At 39.2% G+C, this 22976-nt stretch overlaps 1 protein-coding gene across 2 annotated transcripts in view; it reads right to left on the bottom strand.

Moving 5' to 3' along the window:
* Positions 1-22976, bottom strand: part of BCAT1 (branched chain amino acid transaminase 1) — a 108988-nt gene that overhangs the window by 30776 nt on the left and 55236 nt on the right. For both annotated transcript variants that reach the window (XM_046647892.1, XM_046647903.1), the window contains 3 exons: positions 18409-18519; positions 15332-15451; positions 1333-1496 (listed from right to left, as the gene is read on the bottom strand). In XM_046647892.1, the coding sequence (XP_046503848.1) occupies positions 1333-1496; positions 15332-15451; positions 18409-18519 (395 nt within the window). The remainder of the gene's footprint in view (positions 1-1332; positions 1497-15331; positions 15452-18408; positions 18520-22976) is intronic.

The raw sequence follows: 22976 nt of genomic DNA, 5'->3' as shown, positions 1-22976 counted from the left end.
CATGTATTCTGTGATCCTGCATTATACTATCTTTATAATAAATAACAACCTACCCACATACCAAAACTAAAGATTTCCCTGTAACTTCTCAGCATCCCCATGTTATCTTTTCCCTGGGCAGGTAGGGGGAGCTAGAAAGCAAGATTTAAAGAAGAAAAACTATTGTAAATTATTACCTCTTCATCAAGATGGCTGAGTTACCGTAATGTGCACTCTAAGAGAAGTTTTGACAAAGTTAAACAGATTGTATGCAGTGGTGCATATGCATATGCTCTGTGAGGAAGTCTGAACAAGTCAAAAAGAAATCAAGAGAATAAAGAGCAGTAGTTTTTTCAACCTGGCTAGCCTAGGACATAGTCAGGAAGGAGTGCTCTAAATCAGAAAGAAAAGAAAGTGACTTCTTAGTTGAACGGACTCCGTTAGGATTTCTCTGCCCACTGAGAGAATGCAGTTGCTAAAACTGCCAACAGGGATGACAGGTCATAGAATTTTATAACCACTTTTTTTTTTGGTAAAGAAGAAAAAAAAATACAGAAAGACTACAGAGAGGTCAAAGCCAGCAGTCAAAGTCTTTCTCACATCCCAGCAGCACACCATTGCACTTTCCCAGGGCTCCCTGAATCTACATGCTTTACCAGAGCCCAGAAGACGGCCAGTGAGTCACCTTGAAGACGGCTGCTGCCCTGGGTATGTGATACTCATCAGCACCTGATACACACAAAGGCAGAGCCCACGCTGGTTAATCCAGCTATTCTTGTTCACCCAGAGGGGCATTCTCCATTCACAGCCAAGTCCACCCCTGAAATTGTCTAACACTTTTCAAATGCTCTTTTATTGCTAGCCAGCTACATATGGCCTATGAGACTGGCCTGACAGAGCCAAAGCAGGGCTGTCCCTCAGCCAGTTGGCAGTAGGTATGGCTACAATCTGTGGCAATGAAGACAGCACTTCAGTGAAGCAGGCACCTTCCCTAGACAGGACTCCTTGGAGCCAACTGACAGCCTTGGCTCCAGCACCAGATGCTCTTTAATGCCAACCGGCAGCCGGCAGCCAGAGGACCAGCTTCCAGGGGCAGTTCACTCAAAGCACAGATTTGATCTCTGTTTTAGTTACTTATTTCAGTTCTTGCTTATGTGTCACCTTCAATGTTTCTCCCTTATTAAAGGCCACAGGTTATCCTGCAAACAACAAACATTTAAAACACTGAAAACTAAACAAAAATGACCATTACAATTTGAATATTAATATGGGTACTTGTATTGAAGTGAAATGGCAATAACTCACTGGTCATGAGGCATGCTTTCCTTTGGAGAGAAACACAGACTTACTTACCCTCCCACCTTGCAGTCCCCAGTCCCGCCTTTCCAGGCTCTCACATACTTTGGATTGGCCCACAGGGACACTGGATTAAAGGTTCCGCTTGAAAAATAAGGTCCCACTGGGCTCAAGATGACAAAGATCAGGGCTTTGGTAGGCTTCTTGACTCCAAGAGAAGGCTGCAATAAAGTAAAAGCACACACAACTGTTAACTTAAAGTGCTGACGCCAGTCTGAGAGTCTAGAAGAGATCTCTATCTCCCAGAAACAGCCACCCAAGGACACGTGCTGTTACTTCTAAAGTTGAGTTACACAAAGCCTGATGGTCTTTTTAAGAAGAAAACACCAAGAATGGCGTACAGTCACGCTCCTCTTAACAACAGGGATACATTCTGAGAAATGTGTCATTAGGCAATTTCATCATTGTGCAAACATGACAGAGTGTACTTACACACACCTAGATGGTATAGTCTCCTACACACCTCAGCTGTGTGGTACTAATCTTAAGGGCCACTGTCGAATATGGCCCATGACCGTACTTAGGTTTCATTTTTGCTTTGCTTTCTGAGTTGTTATGATTTTAGAGGAAAGGCAAATTTGTCCAATTTCTTTGGTAGTAGGGTTTTTAAAAAAAGTGTATTTTTAACAGCTAGCTATATATCACCTTTCAAGGTTGCACTGATTGGGAATTGAAAAAGGGAAGAATCCACACGTGATATTTAGTCTTTGGGGGTGAAATAAACTATTTGCTCCTCTAATTTCCCTTTCTGTTTTCACAGACTACTGACCACTTCAGGACACGCCAGGGCCCCCAGCAGGTGGCAGGTACAGGGGCGTGTGCCACTATCACACCTAACCGACAGGTACCAGACAGGTACCAGCGTCCCCTAAAAAAGCAGAGGAGGAAGAACTCAGGACACCTGTATGATGAATGACAAAGATAGAAGATGGCCTTTCCCACCAACACTGGCAAATCATAGGCCAACAATGCCAAAATCATACAAACTCCTCTAGTACAAAAGCAGTTGTAAGTAGTTACTGTCACTTGTTTATTAAGAAGCAAAACTGAGAGACTGGAAGTTTTGAGGGCTACGTATTACAAAGGCAAAAAAGGTCACTGGGCTATCCCGTGCAATTCAAGATCACAGGGAGAAACCAAGTCAGGACTATTACATGAAGAGTCTTGGGATAGAAAATGCTTGTGTCCAGTCTTCACAGAGCTGGATCTGGCTGGCTGGCTGGGGGTAGGAGTCTGTCATGGAGAGAATGAGAGGAGACTCAAGTCCAGCTGATTTTGTGGCTTTTGCAATGTTTGATGAAACTGGCTGAAAGTGGATCTGGGGCTATTTTTTTCTGAATTTCAACTATATCTCCCCTTCCACTATTGGCTCAAGGCCCCTCACCCACTACTTAATCTGGGGGAAGTTATACCTTGCCCAGATCATCAAGAATCAGGTAGGTAAACTATTGGTGAGCATAAAAAAATGTGTATATGTATACACTGATGCTATCCGATTCCATTCACGTGGGTCCTCATGAGGACCAAGCAGGGCTCAGGCGGCCCCAGAGCAAATGATAACAGATGACAGATAACCAAGTTAAAGAAGTTAGGCAGCAAGCAACCACAGGTTTTGGGTTTTTGGTTGTTTAATGGAGGTTGAAGAGGACCTCCCAATAGACTGAGGAGCCTTAAAGCTTCATTTGTTTTTTTTTGGTTTCATTGTTCGGGAGAGAAAACCTCAGAATAATATATATATTGCCTTTCTTCCCAAATTTGATAAAAATTGACTATCATATCTCTACACTTTTATCTACCTATCAGTTAAGTAAGTACACTTCATCAGAGGTGCTTTGAAGCTTAATATTTAAAACTTTTTGATTGACCCTCATAATGAATTAATGAATGAATTAAGAGACGCTCCTCAACATAATTTAGAAATAAAGTATGCAGGACACAGTCTCAATAATTTACCTAGCTTCTAAGTTTCTGAATAAAACAGCTTATTTGTGGACAAACTGTTAAGCATTTTATTAGATATCACAAATGCTTGGACTTTTTTCACTCTGAACTCTTGTATTTTTTGCAACCTCCATTATACTAATAAAAGTAACAATAACTCATCATCATGGAAATATTTTTCTGAGATAAATTTCATATTATTCATCTCCTTTCCCCTGATTTTAATTGAGAGGTAAGCTTGCATTTATTCCACTAGGTGGCAGTATAGAGAGCAGAAATGGAAAACAGAATAATGCTAGGCATTTAAATCTATTTCTAGGAAAAAAACATATCTCCATAAACCCTTAAGTAATACTTTTAGTCTTAGCAAGCAGGTAAATTATAGACTAGAATTTTTCAATGCTGAGAGAAAACGTGTTTATGTTATTTTCTGAAATTTAAGCAAGGTCAACTCATGTCTTACAAGTACTTCAAATACTGGTGTTGATCACAGCTTATCGCCTTCATCCTTAAATGATTACTTATATTGACTGTCTTCTCATGAAAAGAACTCTGTGACTTTACTGAAAATGGTCACACGGCTCAAGAGTAAGAATAAATAAAATGTATATTTATGTCTCAGGCAGGGAACCTGGGGATCGGATCCGTTTCTACCCTGAGGAACCATTATTTGTTCCTTCATCTTAATTCTCCCTTCTTTCCTGGAAAGCAATTTAAATTCTCTGCTACTGAGACAGTTGAGAAGTTTGTTATATAACATTAATCAAACGGCAATGAAGAAAATCCTATGATGGTAAGGTCAGGCTTCTGAACATATAAAGCAAAAGCTACATAAAGAGAAGATATGGAAGATAGCTGATTAAGTTATGTAGATCAGTTTCAGTAAGTCTTATTTTGATTAACTTTTTTATTCTTCTCTACAGTTTCTCAGATTATTTCAACACATAAGGAATTGAAAGGGGTTTTTAAGAAACCCCCTGGAAAAAGAGGAATATAAAAATCTCAGATACGATGTTTATAACTTCTCAAGAGAGCGCACTGTCTTTGAAGCTGAAATACTGATGTGCTCAAAAAAATAAAGGCTCTTTTTACTTTATAAGTTATACCTGACAAATAACAAATTCATATACCATATGAGGGTATTAAATATGTGTATATTTTGCACAAAATAACAGGACACTTGGGTGTGATGGAAAACAAAGAGACATTTCACAGTGAAAATTACAACTTCTGTCTGAGTCAGCCAGAAAATTACTTTATAGAAAGGCAGGGTTTCAGAGGTGATCTGAACGATGGCAGAGAGAGCTCAGCAAGCTAAGAAAGGTATTTATTAGTCCACATTTGGGCCTAGAAGGCAGGCAGCACAGTGGCAATGTAGAGGCTTCAGAATAATTCTGTCTAGACAAGGGAAATAAGAGACAGAAGAAATAAGATAACTGAAAATAAGGGAACATTTTCAAAAAGAACAGCATGACTTATTTTTTAACCCAAAGAACAGCTGAGTTAAAAAAAAAAAAATCCTAGCAGTTCTTAAAAAAGAGGATGAGTTAGAGAGGAAAATGGTGGAGAATATGGCACTGAGGGGCAATATCTAGGAACCTATCGCTGCCCGCCATACTGTCACCCTCAGAAGTAGCACCACCACAATAGAAGTAGAATGTGGGAAAGCTGCTGAATATTTTAACAATCAGTTTGCCTTTTCTTGTGGATCATTTCTACCAGCTTAGAAAGAAGCCATAATATCTCCCGTCTAAAACAAACACACTCCCTTTACCACATGTCCTACTCCAGGTATCCATTCATTTCTGTGCTCCACTATATCCAGAATTTCTCATAAGATTTGCACTTACTCACCATCACCTTCCCTCCTCTCATTCTCTCTTGAATCCACAACATTCAAGCTTTCAACCCCACCACCCCACTGAAATATGCTTCTCAAGATCACCAAGGACCTCCATGTGCCCAAATCCAACAGTGAGTTCTCAGCCTCATCTCACTGGTCCTATGGATGGGGTCTGTCACAGTTGATCATTGCTTCCATGTTCTTCACTTGGCTTCCAGTACACTAAGCCCTCTTGCGCTTCTTTCTACCTTACTGGCTACTTAGCTGATTCCTCTTCACCTCCCTTTCTTCTAAATGCTGGCCTGCCCCAGGGTTTGGTCTTCACCTTCTTTTTCATCATTATCTACAGTTCTTCCCTAGGTAACTTCATCCAAACCCTTGGTTTTAAAGGCATTTTATGCTAACCGCGAGAATGTATCACTTAAACTCCAAACTCTTCTCCCAATTCCACACTTGTGTATCTACCCACCTTCTTGATATCACTGACTTAAATCACTATATGCAAAACTGAACTCTTGATTCTATCTATCATCACTCCAATAAATAAACAACAAAAAACCCTTCTCCCCTCACTCTTGCTCATCCCAACAAATGGTCACTATCCAGTTCCTTTGGCCCAAAGGAAAATATAACATCTCTCCTCTCACACGCATATCCAACCTACCAGCAAATTGTGTGAACTGCAAAAAATATCCTTGAATATTTGTCTTTAAGTGCACTAGGGGATATGTCCATAGCATAAATTTCTTGAAGAAATCCTGCATTTTTTGAGTCCCAAATTTTCTTGTTTTATCCAATTTACTAATAACGGTTCTTATGTTTTCTATATCAACATAATGGTTGATCAAAAGGACACTGGTTATATAAATTATGCAATCATATTTCACAGGTTCTAAGATGTCCACTTTCTCCCACATTTAACATGTCTGAAATTTGGACTCAGCATTTTTACAATTGCTGTTGGCTAAGCAGCAGTCACAGCAAAGATGGCACTGCCAGACTCGGAATTAGCTGTTCATACCGATGGTACTTTCAATGGCTTATGGGCATTGGTGATGCTATACATGATGAGTTTGGCATTTAAAAGGTCTTCAAAAGGTTACAGTACGATTTGGTATTAGAAAGAAAAGTTCTTGCACAGAAAAGCATAAAAACAAGAGCAGGACATGTGTTTGATATTAGTGAAGCAAATACTTGTAATATCATGAAACAAATGCAATTTAATATTTTCTTGCAAAGCAGCAACCAAGTCTTCTAATGGAACGTAGAGTGGGAAGAATTCCATAAGAAGATAAAGCTGTGTTAGCTTTTGTTATTAAGATGTATGAAAAATAAAAATACCTATCACAAGCCAAGCAGTGCATCTGAAGGCAGGAGAAACTGCAGATTTCCTCTGAAAACACACATTTCGAAAAAATAAGAGGCTGGTATGACCAATTCATGAATCACTCAGGATTACTGGGAAAGTACTGTATCACAGTATGATTGGCAATGTTTTTCCATTTCAGAGCATAAACGAATGGTGCGTCTTATAATTTATGGCATCCCATATTCAATTAAGTATGGCATATATGGTATATATGTACAGTGGAATACCTTACAGCTAGGAAAATGGAAAAAAGTAGGGGTAGATCCACATGCACTGATCTGGAAGGATCTCCAAAACAAATTGTAAGCACGAACATAATAATACATACAAAATTGTTCAGAGTATTGCTACCATTTATGTGTAAAAAAAGAAAAGAGATGGAAAGCCAGAAAAAGCCTTCATCTATGGACACTTGACATATCAACAGCTGGCATTACAAACTAGGGAAGAAAGGATGGACCACTCCATAAATCATGGTGGAACAACTTGGTATCCAAATGGAGAAAATAAAATTGGGTCCTTAACGTCACACAAAGTTCACTTCCTAATGGATTTCACTTAAGTGGAAAAAGCAAAAAATCTGAAATAGAAGAAAAGCATGACTTTGGAATAAGGAAGATTTTCTTTAAAACACATAAAAATCACAAAACATAAAAAAAAATAAGTTTAATTACATTAAAATTAAGTACTTCTGGGGGCCAGCCTGGTGGTGTAGCAGTTAAGTTCGCACGTTCCACTTCAGCAGCCTGGGGTTCACTGGTTTGGATCCCGGGTGTGGACCTATACACCACTTGGCAAGCCATGCTGTGGTAGGCACCCCACATATAAAGTAGAGGAAGATGGGCATGGATGTTAGCTCAGCGCCAGTCTTCCTCAGCAAAAAGAGGAGGATTGGCAGTAGTTAGCTCAGGGCTAATCTTGCTCAAAAAGAAAAAAAAAATAAGTACTCCTCTTCATCAAAAGATACTGGTAAGAGAGCGAAACAGACGTAAATACAAGCCTCAGAGTGGGAAACTGTTTGCAATGCATTTATCTAACAAAAGATTTATATCCAGAATATATACAGACTCTATAAAAATGAAAAAGACAAACCAATTTTTTTTAATGGCAAGAAGACTTGCAAAAGCACTTCACAAAAAGATTTCCAAAAGCTAGTAAGCATGTGAAAAGGTATTCAACATAACTTATCATTAGGGCAACGAAAATTAAAACCACAAGGAGATAAGGCTGCATATATCAGAATGGGTGAAAAGAATAAGACGATACCAGTGTCAGCGAGGAAATGAAGCAAATGGAACTTTCATACATTGCTGGTGCAAGCATTTTGGAAAACTGTCAGTGTCCAGTAAAGTAAAACATACAAATGCTCTCTGACCCAGCGGTTCAATACTGGGGAAACACCAAAGACAAGCAAGTATGTGTGTCCACCAGAAGACATGTAAGGGATGTGCATAGCAGTTTTATTTATAACACTCAATAGTTGGAAATAACCCAGATGTCCCTCTGTAGTAAAACAGAATGCCACAGGTGGGGGCCGAGGGGGAAGATAAAGAATGACCGATACCCAACCATGTGGTTGACCCTACTTGGGAGGGAATGGGAGGTGACAGGGAACGGAACACAATGGGGTTCAACTGTACTAGTCATGTTGTCATCGTAACTGGGTATTATGTCCACAGATTTTCATTTTAATTCTTTTCTTTAAATTCCGTATGTGTGTGTGTATAGTTTTAAAAATCTTTGTATATGGTCAAAAACTAGGCAAAAAATTGCCAGTTTTGTAAAAAGAAGGATAATGTTTAAAGTATAAACACATGTAAGCAGGCGAGGGGGGTGTGTGTGTGCATTTCTTAATACGCACATCTAGAAAGCTCTAAGAAAAACAGGCAACAGGCATCGCTTGGAAGGAGGTGAACTGTGGAACTCTGGATCAGGATGAGAGGGAAGGAAATTGCCTTTCCACTGCATAGTTTTGGTACTATCTGAATTTGTTACCAGGTATTTTTCCATCCCCTAAATCCTTCCTTTAAAATCCCAGAAATATTCACGGGCACTGTTGGCAGAAACGTAAATTGGTGCAGTTACTATGGAAAACAGTATGGAGGCTCCTCAAAAAATTAAAAATAGAACTACCATGTGATCCAGGTATCTACTTCTGGGTGTTTAGCCAAAGAAAACAAAAACATTAACTCAAAAAGATATATGTACCCCCAGGTTCACTGCAGCAGTATTTACAATAGCCAAGACATGGAAACCTGTGTCCATTGATTGATGAATGAAGAAAATGTGGTGTGTGTATACACACACACACACACACACACAAAATGGAGTATTATTCCGCCATAAAAAGGAATGAAATCTTGCCATGTGTGACAACATGGGTGGATCTCAAGGGCATTATGCTAAGTGAAATAAGTCAGACAGAGAAAGACAAATACCATTATGATCTCACATGTGGAATCTGAAAAAAAAAAAAAGAAACAAATACACAAAAAACAAGCTCATAGAGACAGAGAATAGATTAGTGGTTGCCAGAGGCTGGGGGTGAGAAAAATGGGCGAAGGGAGCCAAAAGATACAAAGTTCCATTTACAAAATAAATGTCATGGAGTCATAATGTACAGCATGGTGACTACAGTTAATAATACTGTATTGCATATTTGAAAGTTGCTGAGAGAGTTAAGAAAAAAGTTGCTAAGAAAGTTTCTAAGATCTCAAAAGTTCTCATTGCAAGAAAAAAAAATTTTTTTGTAACTGTGTATGCTGATGGATGTTAACTAGACACGGTGGTGATCATTTCACAATATATACGAATATCAAATCATTATGTTATACACCTGAAATATAATGTTATATGTCAATTATACCTTAATTAAGAAAAAAATTTAAAAACAAAAATAAAATCACAGAAATGTACTGGTAAGTTTGCATGTGAATTGACATTCCTAAATTTGCAAGCATTATAATTGAACTTGAAACTTAGTGTGACTGTGTGTATGTGTGTGTTATATAATACAGATTATATAACATATTATAAAACATAATACAATATATAAAATCTGGAGCGATTACGTCAAATATTAATTGACAGCAGAAGAGCTGGATCTCAGAGAAGGACAGGAAATAGACGTAAAGGTAGATTTATATTAGAACGAGATGGGAAAGAAATGAGCCCCTGGCTAAGTGACGTTTCCATGGTAACCACTCTTACCAAACCATGCCCCACTTCTTCACAGCACTGATCTCCATCTATCAGTACACCTTCATTTTGTGGGTTTCTACGATGAAGGTGTGACTCCTACACTAGGCACTGAGCTCCCTGAGAGCAGGGGCATGGTTTTGGCTCAGCACCTTATTCCTAGACCGAGCACAGCAGCTAACACATAAGAGATGCTGCAGCACAGAGGTTAAGGGTGCAGGGGTTTTTATTTCATCTCTTTGGGCATCAGTTTCCTCATCTCTAAAATGATGCCAGTAACACCTATTCACAGTGTTGTCAGCGCACAGAAAGCACTGAGCACAATGACACTTAGAAAAGCTTCATAATGCCAGGTGATGGCGATGAGGATAGATTGAATGACTATATTCCATCAAAGAGAATCAAGACTTCCCTGAAAAGCAGCAGGACTTTCTTGGGATGAAAAAGTCAGACGGGCCTAGGGCATCTTGCTGGGAAACAATTAACTCATTCGATAATTCCCGAGGTTGTCTATTTTCAAACTCCTCATCGCTTATTATAAAAGGTAAGAGGGAACTGGAACCCCAGTAAGGGAACTGGAACAAAACATGGTAGGTTTCCAGCATGGAGAGTGTGCAGCAGTTAGAAGTAATGGGGTGGACACAAGCCCAGTAACCTGGACAGAAATGAAATACACAGCGCTAAAGGAAAAAGTTATGAAACAATGAGATCTGTAAGATAAAAAACCATTTATATAAATTAAAATCACAGGTATACAAAGTAATAAGAGATACTTAAAAACCCATACAAACCTAAAGAATATTCATTCAATACATGAGAATGATTTCCAATGGAAGAAGAGGAGATGAGAGCGGGGAAAGAAGACAGAAGGGAATAAAGAAACCAAGAGGGACCTCATACGATGGTAAGTGCCATGAACTGAAGGTACAATTAATAACCAGGGGCACCACAACTCCAAAGAGTAAAAATAAAGATGATAACAACAATCATCCCCTACGATAATGCTGGAACGGACAACAACAGCCTCAAAAGGGTGTCCATTGGTACGAGTGACACGATAATAACCAGCGGATTATCACAGGCTAAAAGCAATGCAAATAAGCTAGATCTCTAAACACCTACTCAAGGTTTGAAGATGCTAAAAACAACTGTTAACATGAAACAGGTTAACAGTTATGCAGATAAGATTTAAAATTGTTTATAAACCACAGAATATGAATATATATCTCTCAAATAGAATTGCAAGAGAACACATTAAAAGTGTGGACAAAACCCAAGTTAAATGATTACAAATTGCTGCTGTAATAACTAGTTTTCAAACCTGTTAAGTTTTTTCGTTTATAGAGGCTAATTGTGAAGGGAAATGATGATAAGATTTATAAGCAGAAAGAAACAGGCAGTGAATAAAGGGAATTCTTTTCATGGAAATTGTTATGATTATAGGTTAAATTATATGTGTAATATAAAGACTTTACAACGTGATTAAAGGAAAAGAAAGACATATCTATGAAATTCATATGTCCTTAAGCTCCCTGTAGAGTCAACCAGAAATTAAGGAGTGGACTGCTTGGCAGCAGGATTTTAAAATGCGAGCTCTAAAGAAAATTTCATGCTGAAACATTTCCAGAGAAGCTGCAAATGGGGAAACTGCTTATGTGAAGTGATTTAAAATGTTGTTCTACATTGTTCAAACTGGCTTCTGTACATCTGAGGCTGGTATTAACCAAAACCAAACTGTTTCTCTAGTCGAGCTCAACTCCAGAAATTTATTGAAGGGCACACCAAATATAGCCAAGCCCTGGTGGTCTCGTGGTTAAGGTTTAGCGCTCTCATCACCACAGCCTGGGTTCGTTTCCCAGTCAGAGACCCATACCATCTTGTCTGCCGGTTGTTATACTGTGGCAGCTGTGTGTTGTTCTGATGCTGAAACCTATGCCACTGGTATTTCAAATGCCAGCAGGGTCACCCATGGTGGACAGGTTTCACTGTAGCTTCCAGACTAAGACAGACTAGGAAAAAGGACCTGGCTACCCACTTCCAAAAGAATTGGCCATGAAAACAGCAGCAGAGCATTTTCTGATACAGCGCCAGAAGGTGAGAAGATGGTGCCAAAGACCAAGCAGGGTTCCGCTCTGCTGTACGCCCTCTGCTGGACAGAGGGTTGCTAGGAGTCAGAATCGACTTGACAGCACTAACAACGAACTGCAAATGTAAAGTATGAAATTAACTGAATATGAGGAATTAACCAACTTCCACATGAGGCAAGGTCAGTCTCTCTTTGAGTGCAGCTGAAAAAGTCAAATCTGCTGGAAGCCTGCAGATCTATAGTGGACAGCCTGGGACCTGGTCAAAGGAGCTGAGTGGCTGACTCCTGGTAGCCTGGAGGGTTGTCCCCACCATCAGATTCAACCCTTCTCAATGACGACTATTGTCAGCCTTGATATAATTTACTGTCTCACTCCACCACTTCACAAATGGAGAGAGTGGGATGAAATGAGACTAAGATAAACTGAAAAAGTGGAAGTCTGGGAGCAATGATCAGACAAGGGAATTTCAGAGTTTGTGGTTGTGCCTATTTCTGCTATTGTCTGTGGTCAAAGCACCTGTACACTTACCAGTGTCACTGAGGAAATGAAGGTCTGTGTTTCTGTGTGTGTGTTTGTACATGCAGATAGCTGCACCTGCCAGCAGTTACTAAATAGAGTGAAGTTGGATAAAACAGATGTTAAGCTCAGCAAAACCCAGCTTCACTGGATGGAGCTTTGTTACGTATCCAGTATTGAACCGGACAGTCATACACGTTCAGCCTCGTCCGGTAAAGTGAAAATTTAGAAACTGTTTCTAATTGATGTAAATATATATACCAATCAAATATAAATAATGTTGACTCACCAAATGGTATCAGTTATTTCCTTTCTTACCTTACTACTTGGAAAGCAGATTTTTAAAAATTCTTGATACTGAAGTCCAAAGGATGATCAAATACATAAATTGATAGAGCTAGTGGGAGAAAACTAATCTGCAAGGCTTTTGTCACTGAGGTTCTTGAATTCAGGTGGGCATCAGAATCACCATCCAGATCTACTCAATCAGAATCTCTGGGGATTAGGGTCAATAAATATATTTCAAACAACACCTGCTTGATCCAAATGCAAAAATTTGAGGGCCACCAATAGAGAGGATTATTGTGACTACAGGCAGGACTGTAAAATCAGATTTAAAAGCTTGTCCAACTCTAGATTGTAGGATTCCAGGAGCCTAAAAAATTTACTAAATCACAGTACTAGATATGCTAGAAAACTACACACCAATACCTTTCATGAGCATTGACACAAGAATTCTAATAAAATATTTGCAAACCAAATACAGCAAGATATATATGTGAATTATTCACCATAATCAAATAGGATTTAGCCCAGAAATGCAAGGTTGTTTTAACATCCAAAAATGAAATTATATAGTACAATATAATAACAGAATAAAGGACAAAACATATAATCATGTCAAGACATCCAGAAAAAGCATTCAACAGAATCCAACATCCATTCATCACAAAAACTCTCAACAACTAGAAACAGAAGAACGAGGTCTTCGAGTGGAAAGTACCTCAAGATAACTGGACGTAGTGATTTGAGATTAGTAACAACGTTTGGACAAACTTGAAAAATTGCTTCTTCCGATCATAAAGTTAAATAATAATATTTAAAAACAATATTAAAATTTCAGAAACTTAAGGAGCAGATGATTCTTTAAACTGTCCCAATTCTTTAAAGTTATAAGGGCAACTGCAATTCATGAAACTTATTATCTAGACTGTGAATAGTTTACCAAAAGGAGGCCAAAGGACCACTCAGGTATTTATTCTATAGCCTTATATATTTCCCACCTCTTGTGTTCCTAAGACCTAGTAGAGAATCTGGTAACGAGATAATTACCTAGTGGAGCATGGAATCACTGGACCATATAGCAAAAGAGCTCTGTCTCATTTTCTCTATTCCTAAAGATCTCCATGTGCCACCCCCTCTTTATCGGCCACCCACACTCCATCTCCTCCCATCAATTAGCCTTCAATATCACCCTCTCCATAAGGCCACAGCTTCCCAGTAGAGAGGGGACAAGGGTCAGGGTCTTTATATAACATACTCACCCACACAAATGGCCTGGGCCTCTCCAAGCATGTCCTTTTGCAAAGACATCCAACCAATAAACTGTGACCTATCAGCAGATCTGACGGCCACGTTATTATTATTTTTTTTTTTTGAGGAAGATTTGCCCTGAGCTAAACATCTGCCACCAATCCTCCTCTTTTTACCAAGGAAGATTGGCCCTGAGCTGACATCAATGCCCGTCTTCCTCCACTTTATATGTGGGATGCCTGCCACAGCATGGCTTGAGAAACAGTGCACAGGTCCACACCGGGATCCCATCTAGTGAACCCTAAGCCACTGAAACAGAGTGTGTGAACTTAACTGTTATGCCACTGTGCCCGCCCCAATGGCCATGTTATTTAAACCTGCTACTCTAGCTTTCAAGTTTCTTCCCTAACTCTCATTGTGAACTTTATTTCCAACATGACAAATAAAAATGGCAAGCAATAGCATATATTGGAGAATATGAGGAAGCCATTTTGTTTAAACCTAATTCAGCCTGACCTTGTCTTTCCAAAAGGGCCTGACTGAGGCTGTTGAGCATGCATTGTATATCTGCTTTAGAGATTCCCTAGGGAAAGAACAAAGGCCCTTGAGATAAAGGTGCAACTTTCCTCCCCCTCCCAACGTTGGCATTTCTTTAAGGATTAAGCATCTTTCCTTAGGCTAGGAACTGATTGCTGCACTCACCTGTGACCACCCAGCTCAAGACAATAGACTTGCCTTCTGCGACACCCCCACCAAGAGAGCAGACCCACTACCAGCTGTGTCCATCAAGCGCTGTGCCGACAGGGCAATCTTGTGACTGTTGTGGGAGGGACATTTCAATCATATGTGAAACATCTGTATGGGGGTATATAACCACTCTGCATACCTCATTTCCTTGGTGCCCTTTCTTCCTTTGGGAAGAAAGGCCCCGGGCCACGGTCCTCAGATTTCAGCTCAGAATAAACTCATCCAAATTTTCATGTATAGATTGGTTATGGATTATTTTCGTCGACAAACATTTTCTACGGTGGAAGAGGGCCTTCTGCTCCTCCTCCTTACCAAGAAATCCCAAGACTTTAGGAAAATAAAAATAAAAAGTAGCACCTCTCCCTCCTCCAAACTTCAAAACCATTAGGACTCCTACCTTGGAGAAGTGCTGCCAAGACGGGAGGCATGGGACTGGTAAACTGAGGACATAAGGGTTAGCCTTGATGAGGGGAAGGCAGACAGCCTCACTCATTGCTCATTCCCATTTCCATCTGTGGCTGCTACAGTGGCAGAGTTGAGTAGTTGTGACAGAAACCATATGGCCCACAAAGCCTAAAAATAGTTACTATCTGGCCCTTTACAGAAAATGTCTGTTGACCCCTAGTCTTGATAATCAGGAGAAAGAAGTCACTAAGGATGCCATTAGGAGCTATTTCCAACTACATAGTAGAAGTTTCACACAAGAATAAACAATGATAACTTGCCCCCCAAAGTACCCCAAAACAGAGAGTCAGTTTGCACCTCAGTTCCGATGAATGTAGGACGAATATATAGGCTAGCAGATGTCGAATAGGGGACCCACTCTTGATCCAATTTCACAAGCTGTTGAATACACTCTAAAAGTTCTTCTTTGTCAAATACCTGAAAGAATGAAAAATATAATGAATAGTGGAATTTTCTTCCATTATGGCAACAAGAAGTGATCCTCATGGAAGCTTTAGACTGGTAAAAAAGTAAAAATAATAAAACCAAATAAGAATTTTTTTTTTTTGAGGAAGATTAGCCCTGAGCTAGCATCTGCCACTAATCCTCCTCTTTTTGCTGAGGAAGACCGGCCATGAGCTAACATCCATAGCCATCTTCCTCTACTTTTTATGTGCGATGCCTACCACAGCATGCCTTGACAAGCAGCATGTAGGTCCGCACGGGGATCCGAACTGGCGAACTCCAGGCTGCCAAAGCAGAATGTGTGAACTTAACCGCTGCGCCACCGGGCCAGCCCCCAAATAAGAATTTTTTTCTTTGACTTTTCCCCCCCAACATTGTGGTGAGATGATAAATTATCCATATGGGAAAGATTAAGAAATTGGATCCCTACCTCTTACCATACCCAAATATCAATTATAGTTGGGTTATATATTTAAATGTGACAAAACTTTTATAAAAAAATACAAAGTGTAACTGTCACCTTAAGACAGGAAAGGATGCTTAAATAGGAGACATAAAGCACAAATCATAAAGAAAAAAATGTATACAATTTGACTATTTAAAACTTAAGGACTTCTGTTCTTCAAAAGATACAACAACAGGGGGCCAGCCCCATGGCCAAGTGGCTAAGTTCGCGCGCTCCACTTCAGTGGCCCAGGGTTTCACCGGTTTGGATCCTGGGTGCAGACCTGGCACCGCTCATCAAGCCATGTTGAGTGGCATCCCACAAGCCACAAGTAGAAGGATTCACAACTTAAAAAAAAAGATACAATAACCTGGGGGCTGGACGTGTGGGGTGGTGATTGAGTTCGCATACTCCATTTTGGTGGCCTGGGGCTCACGGGTTCAGATCTGGGGCAGAGACCTACATGCCATGCTGAGGCGGCATCCCACACACAAAATAGAGGAATATTGGCATAGATGTTAGCTCAGCAACAATCTTTCTCGGGCAAAAAGAGGCAGAGTGGCAACAGATATTAGCTCAGGGCAGATCTTTCTCATCCAAAAAAAAAGGTACAATAAACTGGGTGACATTATTTGCAACAAATAACTAACAATGGATTGTAACTGGAATATGTTAAGATATCCTGAAAATCAATAAGAAAGGGACAGATAACCCAGCAGGAAAAGGGGCAAAAGTAAAGAACAGTTTATTTCTATGGAGAAGAAGTTTCCACATGTTAAATGGGTGACAGTTTGTAAAATAAGTAGTTCTACTCACTTGGCAGGGCAGAGAAACATACTTTCAGAGATGTGATGGGTTATCCAAGGTCAAAATGAGTCAGAAACAAGCATCTGAATAGAGCTCATGACATCAGGATTTGGCTATTTAAATACTAACCTATGACAGTGATCACAATGTAGCAATGTTACAGAAATCGGGACTGCTAATCACATAGGACATATCCTCACCTGTGTCACCTGCTTGGGTCTCTGGTACTGCTGTCTAGAGATAAGAGTTGACGGAAAGAGAACTTGACTAGGTGACAAAAAACTTACATCCAGTTTCTTGCCCTGTCCCTTTACTTTGTGTGACTTTAGGCAAGTCATCTAACCTCTCTGGGCTCGAGTTTTCCTTTCTGTACAAAGGTACTACTGAAATTTACAATACCAAGTTTTTTTCTCTCTTTTTTTTCCTTTTTAAGGAAGATCAGCCCTGAGCTAACATCTGCTGTCAATCCTCCTCTTTTTGCTGAGGAAGACTGGCCCTGAGCTAATATCCGTGCCCATCTTCCTCTACTTTATATGTGGGATGCCTACCACAGCATGGCTTGCCAAGCAGTGCCATGTCCACACCCAGGATCCGAACTGGCAAACCCCAGGCCACCAAAGCGTAACATGCGCACTTAACCGTTGCGCCACCAGGCCGGCCCCTCAATACCTACTTTCTTGACAATGGTTTATTATTATGATTGAACAGACAAGGAATGTAAAACCACATACAACAGTTTGTAGCAGAGTTGATGTCCAAAAAAATGTTACTTCCCTTTCCTTCTGTCCTCATTTAACAAGTTTTCCCAGTGACCTGTGTGCAATGGTAGAAGAGTGAAACTGGCACTGAGTACAAAGAACTTACCTTAATTTCCCTTCTGCTACCATATTATGGCCTCTGAAGGGGCAGTGAAGCGTGGTTATAAAAATAGAAGGAAGAGCCTAGCTAAGAAGGAGTAGCTACTTAGATTTAGCTGTTCCCAGGGTCTTCAATGCACAGCTTGGGCTAGGATCCTGATGGTTAGGTACTCAAATAAGTAAAAGAAGGAAAAGACTTCTTTCAGTTCAAAAAGACAGCTAAGTCACAGCCCAGGGCATAGAAGTGATCAAAGTCACCTCCTACCTAGAGTCTAAACCCAACCTATCTTATAATGAATTCTGCTCCACAACAAACAACGCTACAGCCAGGATCCAATGGCCACGAGAAACCATTTTGATAGCCTTTTTCTTTTTTAAATAAACTCAGAGTAAAATAGCAAAATAATTAATTAAATCACATATGCTTGCTAGTGTCTAAAGCAATTAAGCAAAATACCCCCAAACACCCGTGTGGTACACCATCCTGTTTTCTGCTTTCAATATTATAATTTCATACGGTCTTTAAATTTCATTTATTTCAGTTTGAGGCATATTTTTCTTCCTTATGCTTTTATTTCCTACACACACATTAATCCCCCACAGACAGTCATAAAGAAATAAATTGTGGGATTGCCAAATGGCACTGGTTATTTTCTTGTATTTTTACCTCACTAGTTGCAAAGTACATCAGAAATAACTTCACTGTGCATACGGTTCATACTGAATATTGATCTAAGTATTCAGAAATTATTTGTTTGGTGGTAAATTCAGAGACTCATTATATTAAGAGAAACACAAAAGAAACTCCTAAATTTACCTACCGGCAAAGTTGTCCTCACAGCAGACCGGTACATTCTATCCATGTTAAGCTTTGGCCGAAACAGTCGAATTTTATTATCGACTCCTCGAAATGCCTTGAATCCTTCAAATAACTGAAGATAAGAGAGAAATAAATGTTAGGGGGTAACTAAATGAAAACAATCCCTGCGTTCAAAAGACTGTCTTTTCTATGGGCGCTCCTCTCTTCCATCATGTAAAGCTATTGACAGAGACCTCAACCAGAGATCCCTAAATCTAGCAAAGCCAACAGCTGACAGAGTGCTTAGAGTAACTGGGATAAAAAGAAGTCCTTTTATTACCAAAATCTGGTGGGAATTCAGTTATCCTTTGCTTAACAGGACCTACATTGCTAAATAACACATCAACGGACGTGGGGAGCAAACATCGCCACACAAGGGCTCACCGCCCAGACAAAGGAGATGGAAACCAAAGGACCCACAGCGCCCTGCCCCCCACAATACCCATGTATCTTTTCATTTAATCTGGCTCATTCAGACTCTGGATAGTAAATAATCTAGATGAGACCAGAGCTGGTTCAGCTCCCCCCATCACAGAAACCAAGCACCCCAAGACTATACTATGTTAGGGCCATGCCACCTTTCTCAAAGTGCCAGCACAGACAAAACACTGCGCAGAAATGTGAAAAGACTTTGAAGTAGGTACCTACTGATAAATACGGAGAAAAGAGAAAAATCAATCATTGCAGTGGGAAAATGTTAACACAGGTGCTCTAAGTAACTGATAGAACAGACTAAAACTCAGTAAAAATAAGGGAGATTTGAACAGGAACAACAAACTAAGCATACAGACCTGCACACACCACCTGCAGAATGCACGTTCTTTTCCCATGTTTCCAACCATAAGATAAGCCAGAAATCAATACCAAAAAAAAACTACAAAATAGCCACATTTTGGGCAAGAAACCCATTCCTAAATAAAGTATGAGTCAAAGAAGAAAAATAATGGAAATTAGAAAATATGTTGAACTGAATGAAAATGAAAAGTAGGGCCTTTAGAAGCTTATAGCCTTGAGGTTACATAAGAAAAGAAATATAAATCACGTAGCACAACGAAAAAGTATAAAATTAGATTTTATTTAAGTATAAATATATGAGTAATTTATTAAAAGTAATAGGAGTAAAGCTTCAGTTAAAAGATAAGCTGTCAGATTGGACTCCACTGATAATATCCAAAACAAAAAGACATAAAAAGCAATATATCGTACAAATACTTCATAAAATAAAGCTGGTGAGGTTATATTGCTAAATATAAGACAAAACAGACTTTAAGGCAAGAAGCATTACTGGAGATAACCAAGGTAACTTCTTAAGGTTCAACTGACTTCACCATTTTTAAACTGTACATACTTGATATAGGTTGAAATACATGTAAAGATTATATGATAATCTCATTGAGTAATACAGATGCAAAATACACACAGGGATAACACAGCATGACTAAGTTGGATTTATCCCAGGAGCAGAAGTTGGTTTAACATTAGAAAATCAATTAACGAAATTCATTATATAAACAGAATATGTGAAAAAAAAAACTATATGACCATCTCATTAGATGCAGTAAATGCATCGATAAAATTGAACCTTCATTTATGATTTTTAAAAAGTTTCCTAGATGACTAAGAAAAAAAGGGGACTTCCTTAAGTGACAAAGGATATCTACAGTAAACTTGCAGCAAACATTATACTTAACGGTAAAATTTAAAGCTTTCCTCTTCAGACTGAGAATCTCACACATCGCCTGTTATAACTACTGTAGTTCCACATTGTACTACCAATATAATAGGGCAAGAATAATGAAATAAAAAGCATAAAATTTGGAGAAGGAAAAAGTAAAACTGTCATAGATCACAAAACATAGATAAGATTAAGTATGTAGAAAATCAAGAAAAAGTGACAAACTTTTGAAATTATTTGTTTAGGCGAGGTAGCCAGATGCAAAATTATATTCCTATGAAACAGGAGCAGTTAGAAAATAAAAACACTATTTACGATAGAATCAAATGGAATACTTAGGTGGGGGAAAATCTAACAAGAGAAGTGAAAGACCTACAAGAAAAATATAAAAGTCCACCAAGTCAATAAAGACATAAGCAAATGTAGAAAGCAATCCCACGCTCACGGGTTGAAAGACTCAATATGATAAAGAGGCCAACTCTTCCCAAATTGATTCACAGATTAAATGCAATACAAATGAAAATCACGTCAGGGCATTTTATTTTCTTCTAACAAACTGAATTACAAAAGTTGGCAGACGTGATACACTGAATCTGAAAGTTATATGTCAAGAAATATCCAAGGCATTCTTGAAGAGCAAAATAGAAAGACCTGTCCTAACAGATATCAAGACTTATTATAATGATTTGGAGACTAAGACAGTGTGGCATTTGTGCACATAGGCAAGTAAAACAGTGAAACAGAATAGAGATCTCGATAGACAAGACAAGGAAACATAACGAACATCCAGAAGCAGACCCATGCGTATATGATAGAGGTGGCACGACAGTAGCAGACAGAAAAGAATAGTCTTTTTCTTTTTTTAAAGATTGGCCCTGAGCTAACATATGTTGTCAATCTTCTTTTTTTTTCTTCTTCTCCCCAAAGCCCCCAGTACATAGTTGTATATTCTAGTTGTAGGTCCTTCTAGTTGTGGCATGTGGGATGCCGCCTCAGTGTGGCCTGGTGAGCGGTGCCATGTCCGCGCCCAGGATCCGAACCAGCAAAACCCTGGGCAGCCGAAGTGGAGCGCATGAACTTAACCACTCGGCCACAGGGCCGGGCCCAAGAACAGTCTTTTTTAATGGTGTTGGGACAATTAGGTATGAGCAGGGGGAAAAAAACAAACGGGATTCCTACTTCATACAAAAATCAATTTCTAAGATTAAAGACCTAACTGTGAAACACAACATCAATAATATAGGAAGATGTCTTCATAATCGAGGGATAAGAAAATTCTTTACACAAGACACAGAAGTACCAAACACATAACAAAGATAGATGAATACAACTTTTTAAAATTCAAATTCCTTGTGGTCAAAAAATTATAGAGAGTAAAAAGACAGAGTGTGGAAGATATTTAAAACACATATAACTGACAGAGGACCTATATCCAAAATATATAAAGTACTTTTATACTTTTACAAATCAAAAAGAAAGACAACACGATAGTAAAGGGAGCAAAAGACTGGAACAAGCAGGCACTTCAAATAAGAAGATACCTAACTGACCAATAAACATCTGACAAGACGTTCAACCTCTCTAGAGAAGTAGAAATTAATAGCACAATAACATGCCATTACATTAAATGGGCTAGGAGCCAGCCCGGTGGTGCAGCGGTTAAGTTCACATGTTTCGCTTTGGCGGCCCAGGGTTTGCCAGCTCAAATCCCAGGTGCGGACATGGCAATGCTTGGCAGACCATGCTGTGGTAGGCGTCCCACATATAAAATAGAGGAAAACGGGCATGGATATTAGCTCAGGGCCAGTCTTCCTCAGCAAAAAGAGGAGGATTAGCAGATGTTAGCTCAAGGCTCATCTTCCTCAAAAAAAAAATAAAATAAATGAATGAATAAAATAAATGGGCTAAAATTTTAAAATCCGGCTATACTAAGAGTTGTCAAGGTTTATGAGTCATGGTTGAACTAGTTGCTAATTCACGGCTGGTATAAAAATTGATAAAACCACTAGGGAAAACAGTTTCCCTCTTCTTATAAGACTGAGAATATATCCAATACTAGCAACACATTCCTAGATATATCCCTAAGCAGCATTTCTCAAATGTTTTTGGTGTCAGGATGCGTTTACACCCCTAAAAATTATGAAGGCCCCAAGGAGCTTTTATTTATAAGGTAATTCTACCAATATTCACCATAGAAATTAGGAGTGAGAAATTGTTAATTATTTATTAACGATAACAAACTATGTAACATGTTAAAATATTTTAATGAAAAATATCTATATTTTCCAAAAGAATTAGTGTTAAGTGTGGCATTGTCTTAAATTATTGCAAATTTAATGTTTGGCTTAACGGAAGACAATTAGCTTCTCATATCTGTTTCTCTTTCAATCTCTTGCAATATGTTGTTTTGGCTGAAGTACACAAAGAAACCCAGTCTCAGATAGACATGCAGTCGAGAAAGAGAAAAGTATTTTTTTATATTCTTTTTTTTTTTTTGAGGAAGGTTAGCCCTGAGCTAACATCTGCTGCCAATCCTCCTCTTTTTGGTGAGGAAGATTCGCCTGAGCTAACATCCATGCCCATCTTCCCCTCCTTTATATGTGGGATGCCTACCACAGCATGGCTTGCCAAGCAGTGCCATGTCCACACCCAGGATCTGAACTGGCGAACCCCAGGCCACTGAAGCGGAATGTCAGAACTTAACTGCTGTGCCACCAGGATGGCCCCAGGAAAAGTATTTTTAAGAGCCTTTTCAGATAGTTGTGGATATTCTTCCTTGATCCTACACCAAAACTTGACAAGTGGTGGTTCCTTAAAGGTTAGTTATAATGTGGAATCTGAAACCCTATCAATGA

Source organism: Equus quagga, chromosome 1 (genome assembly GCF_021613505.1).
Source record: "Equus quagga isolate Etosha38 chromosome 1, UCLA_HA_Equagga_1.0, whole genome shotgun sequence".
NCBI classification, from domain to species: domain Eukaryota; kingdom Metazoa; phylum Chordata; class Mammalia; order Perissodactyla; family Equidae; genus Equus; species Equus quagga.
Note: the sequence above shows the minus strand (reverse complement) of the source record. Positions and strands in the feature narration are given on the sequence as shown.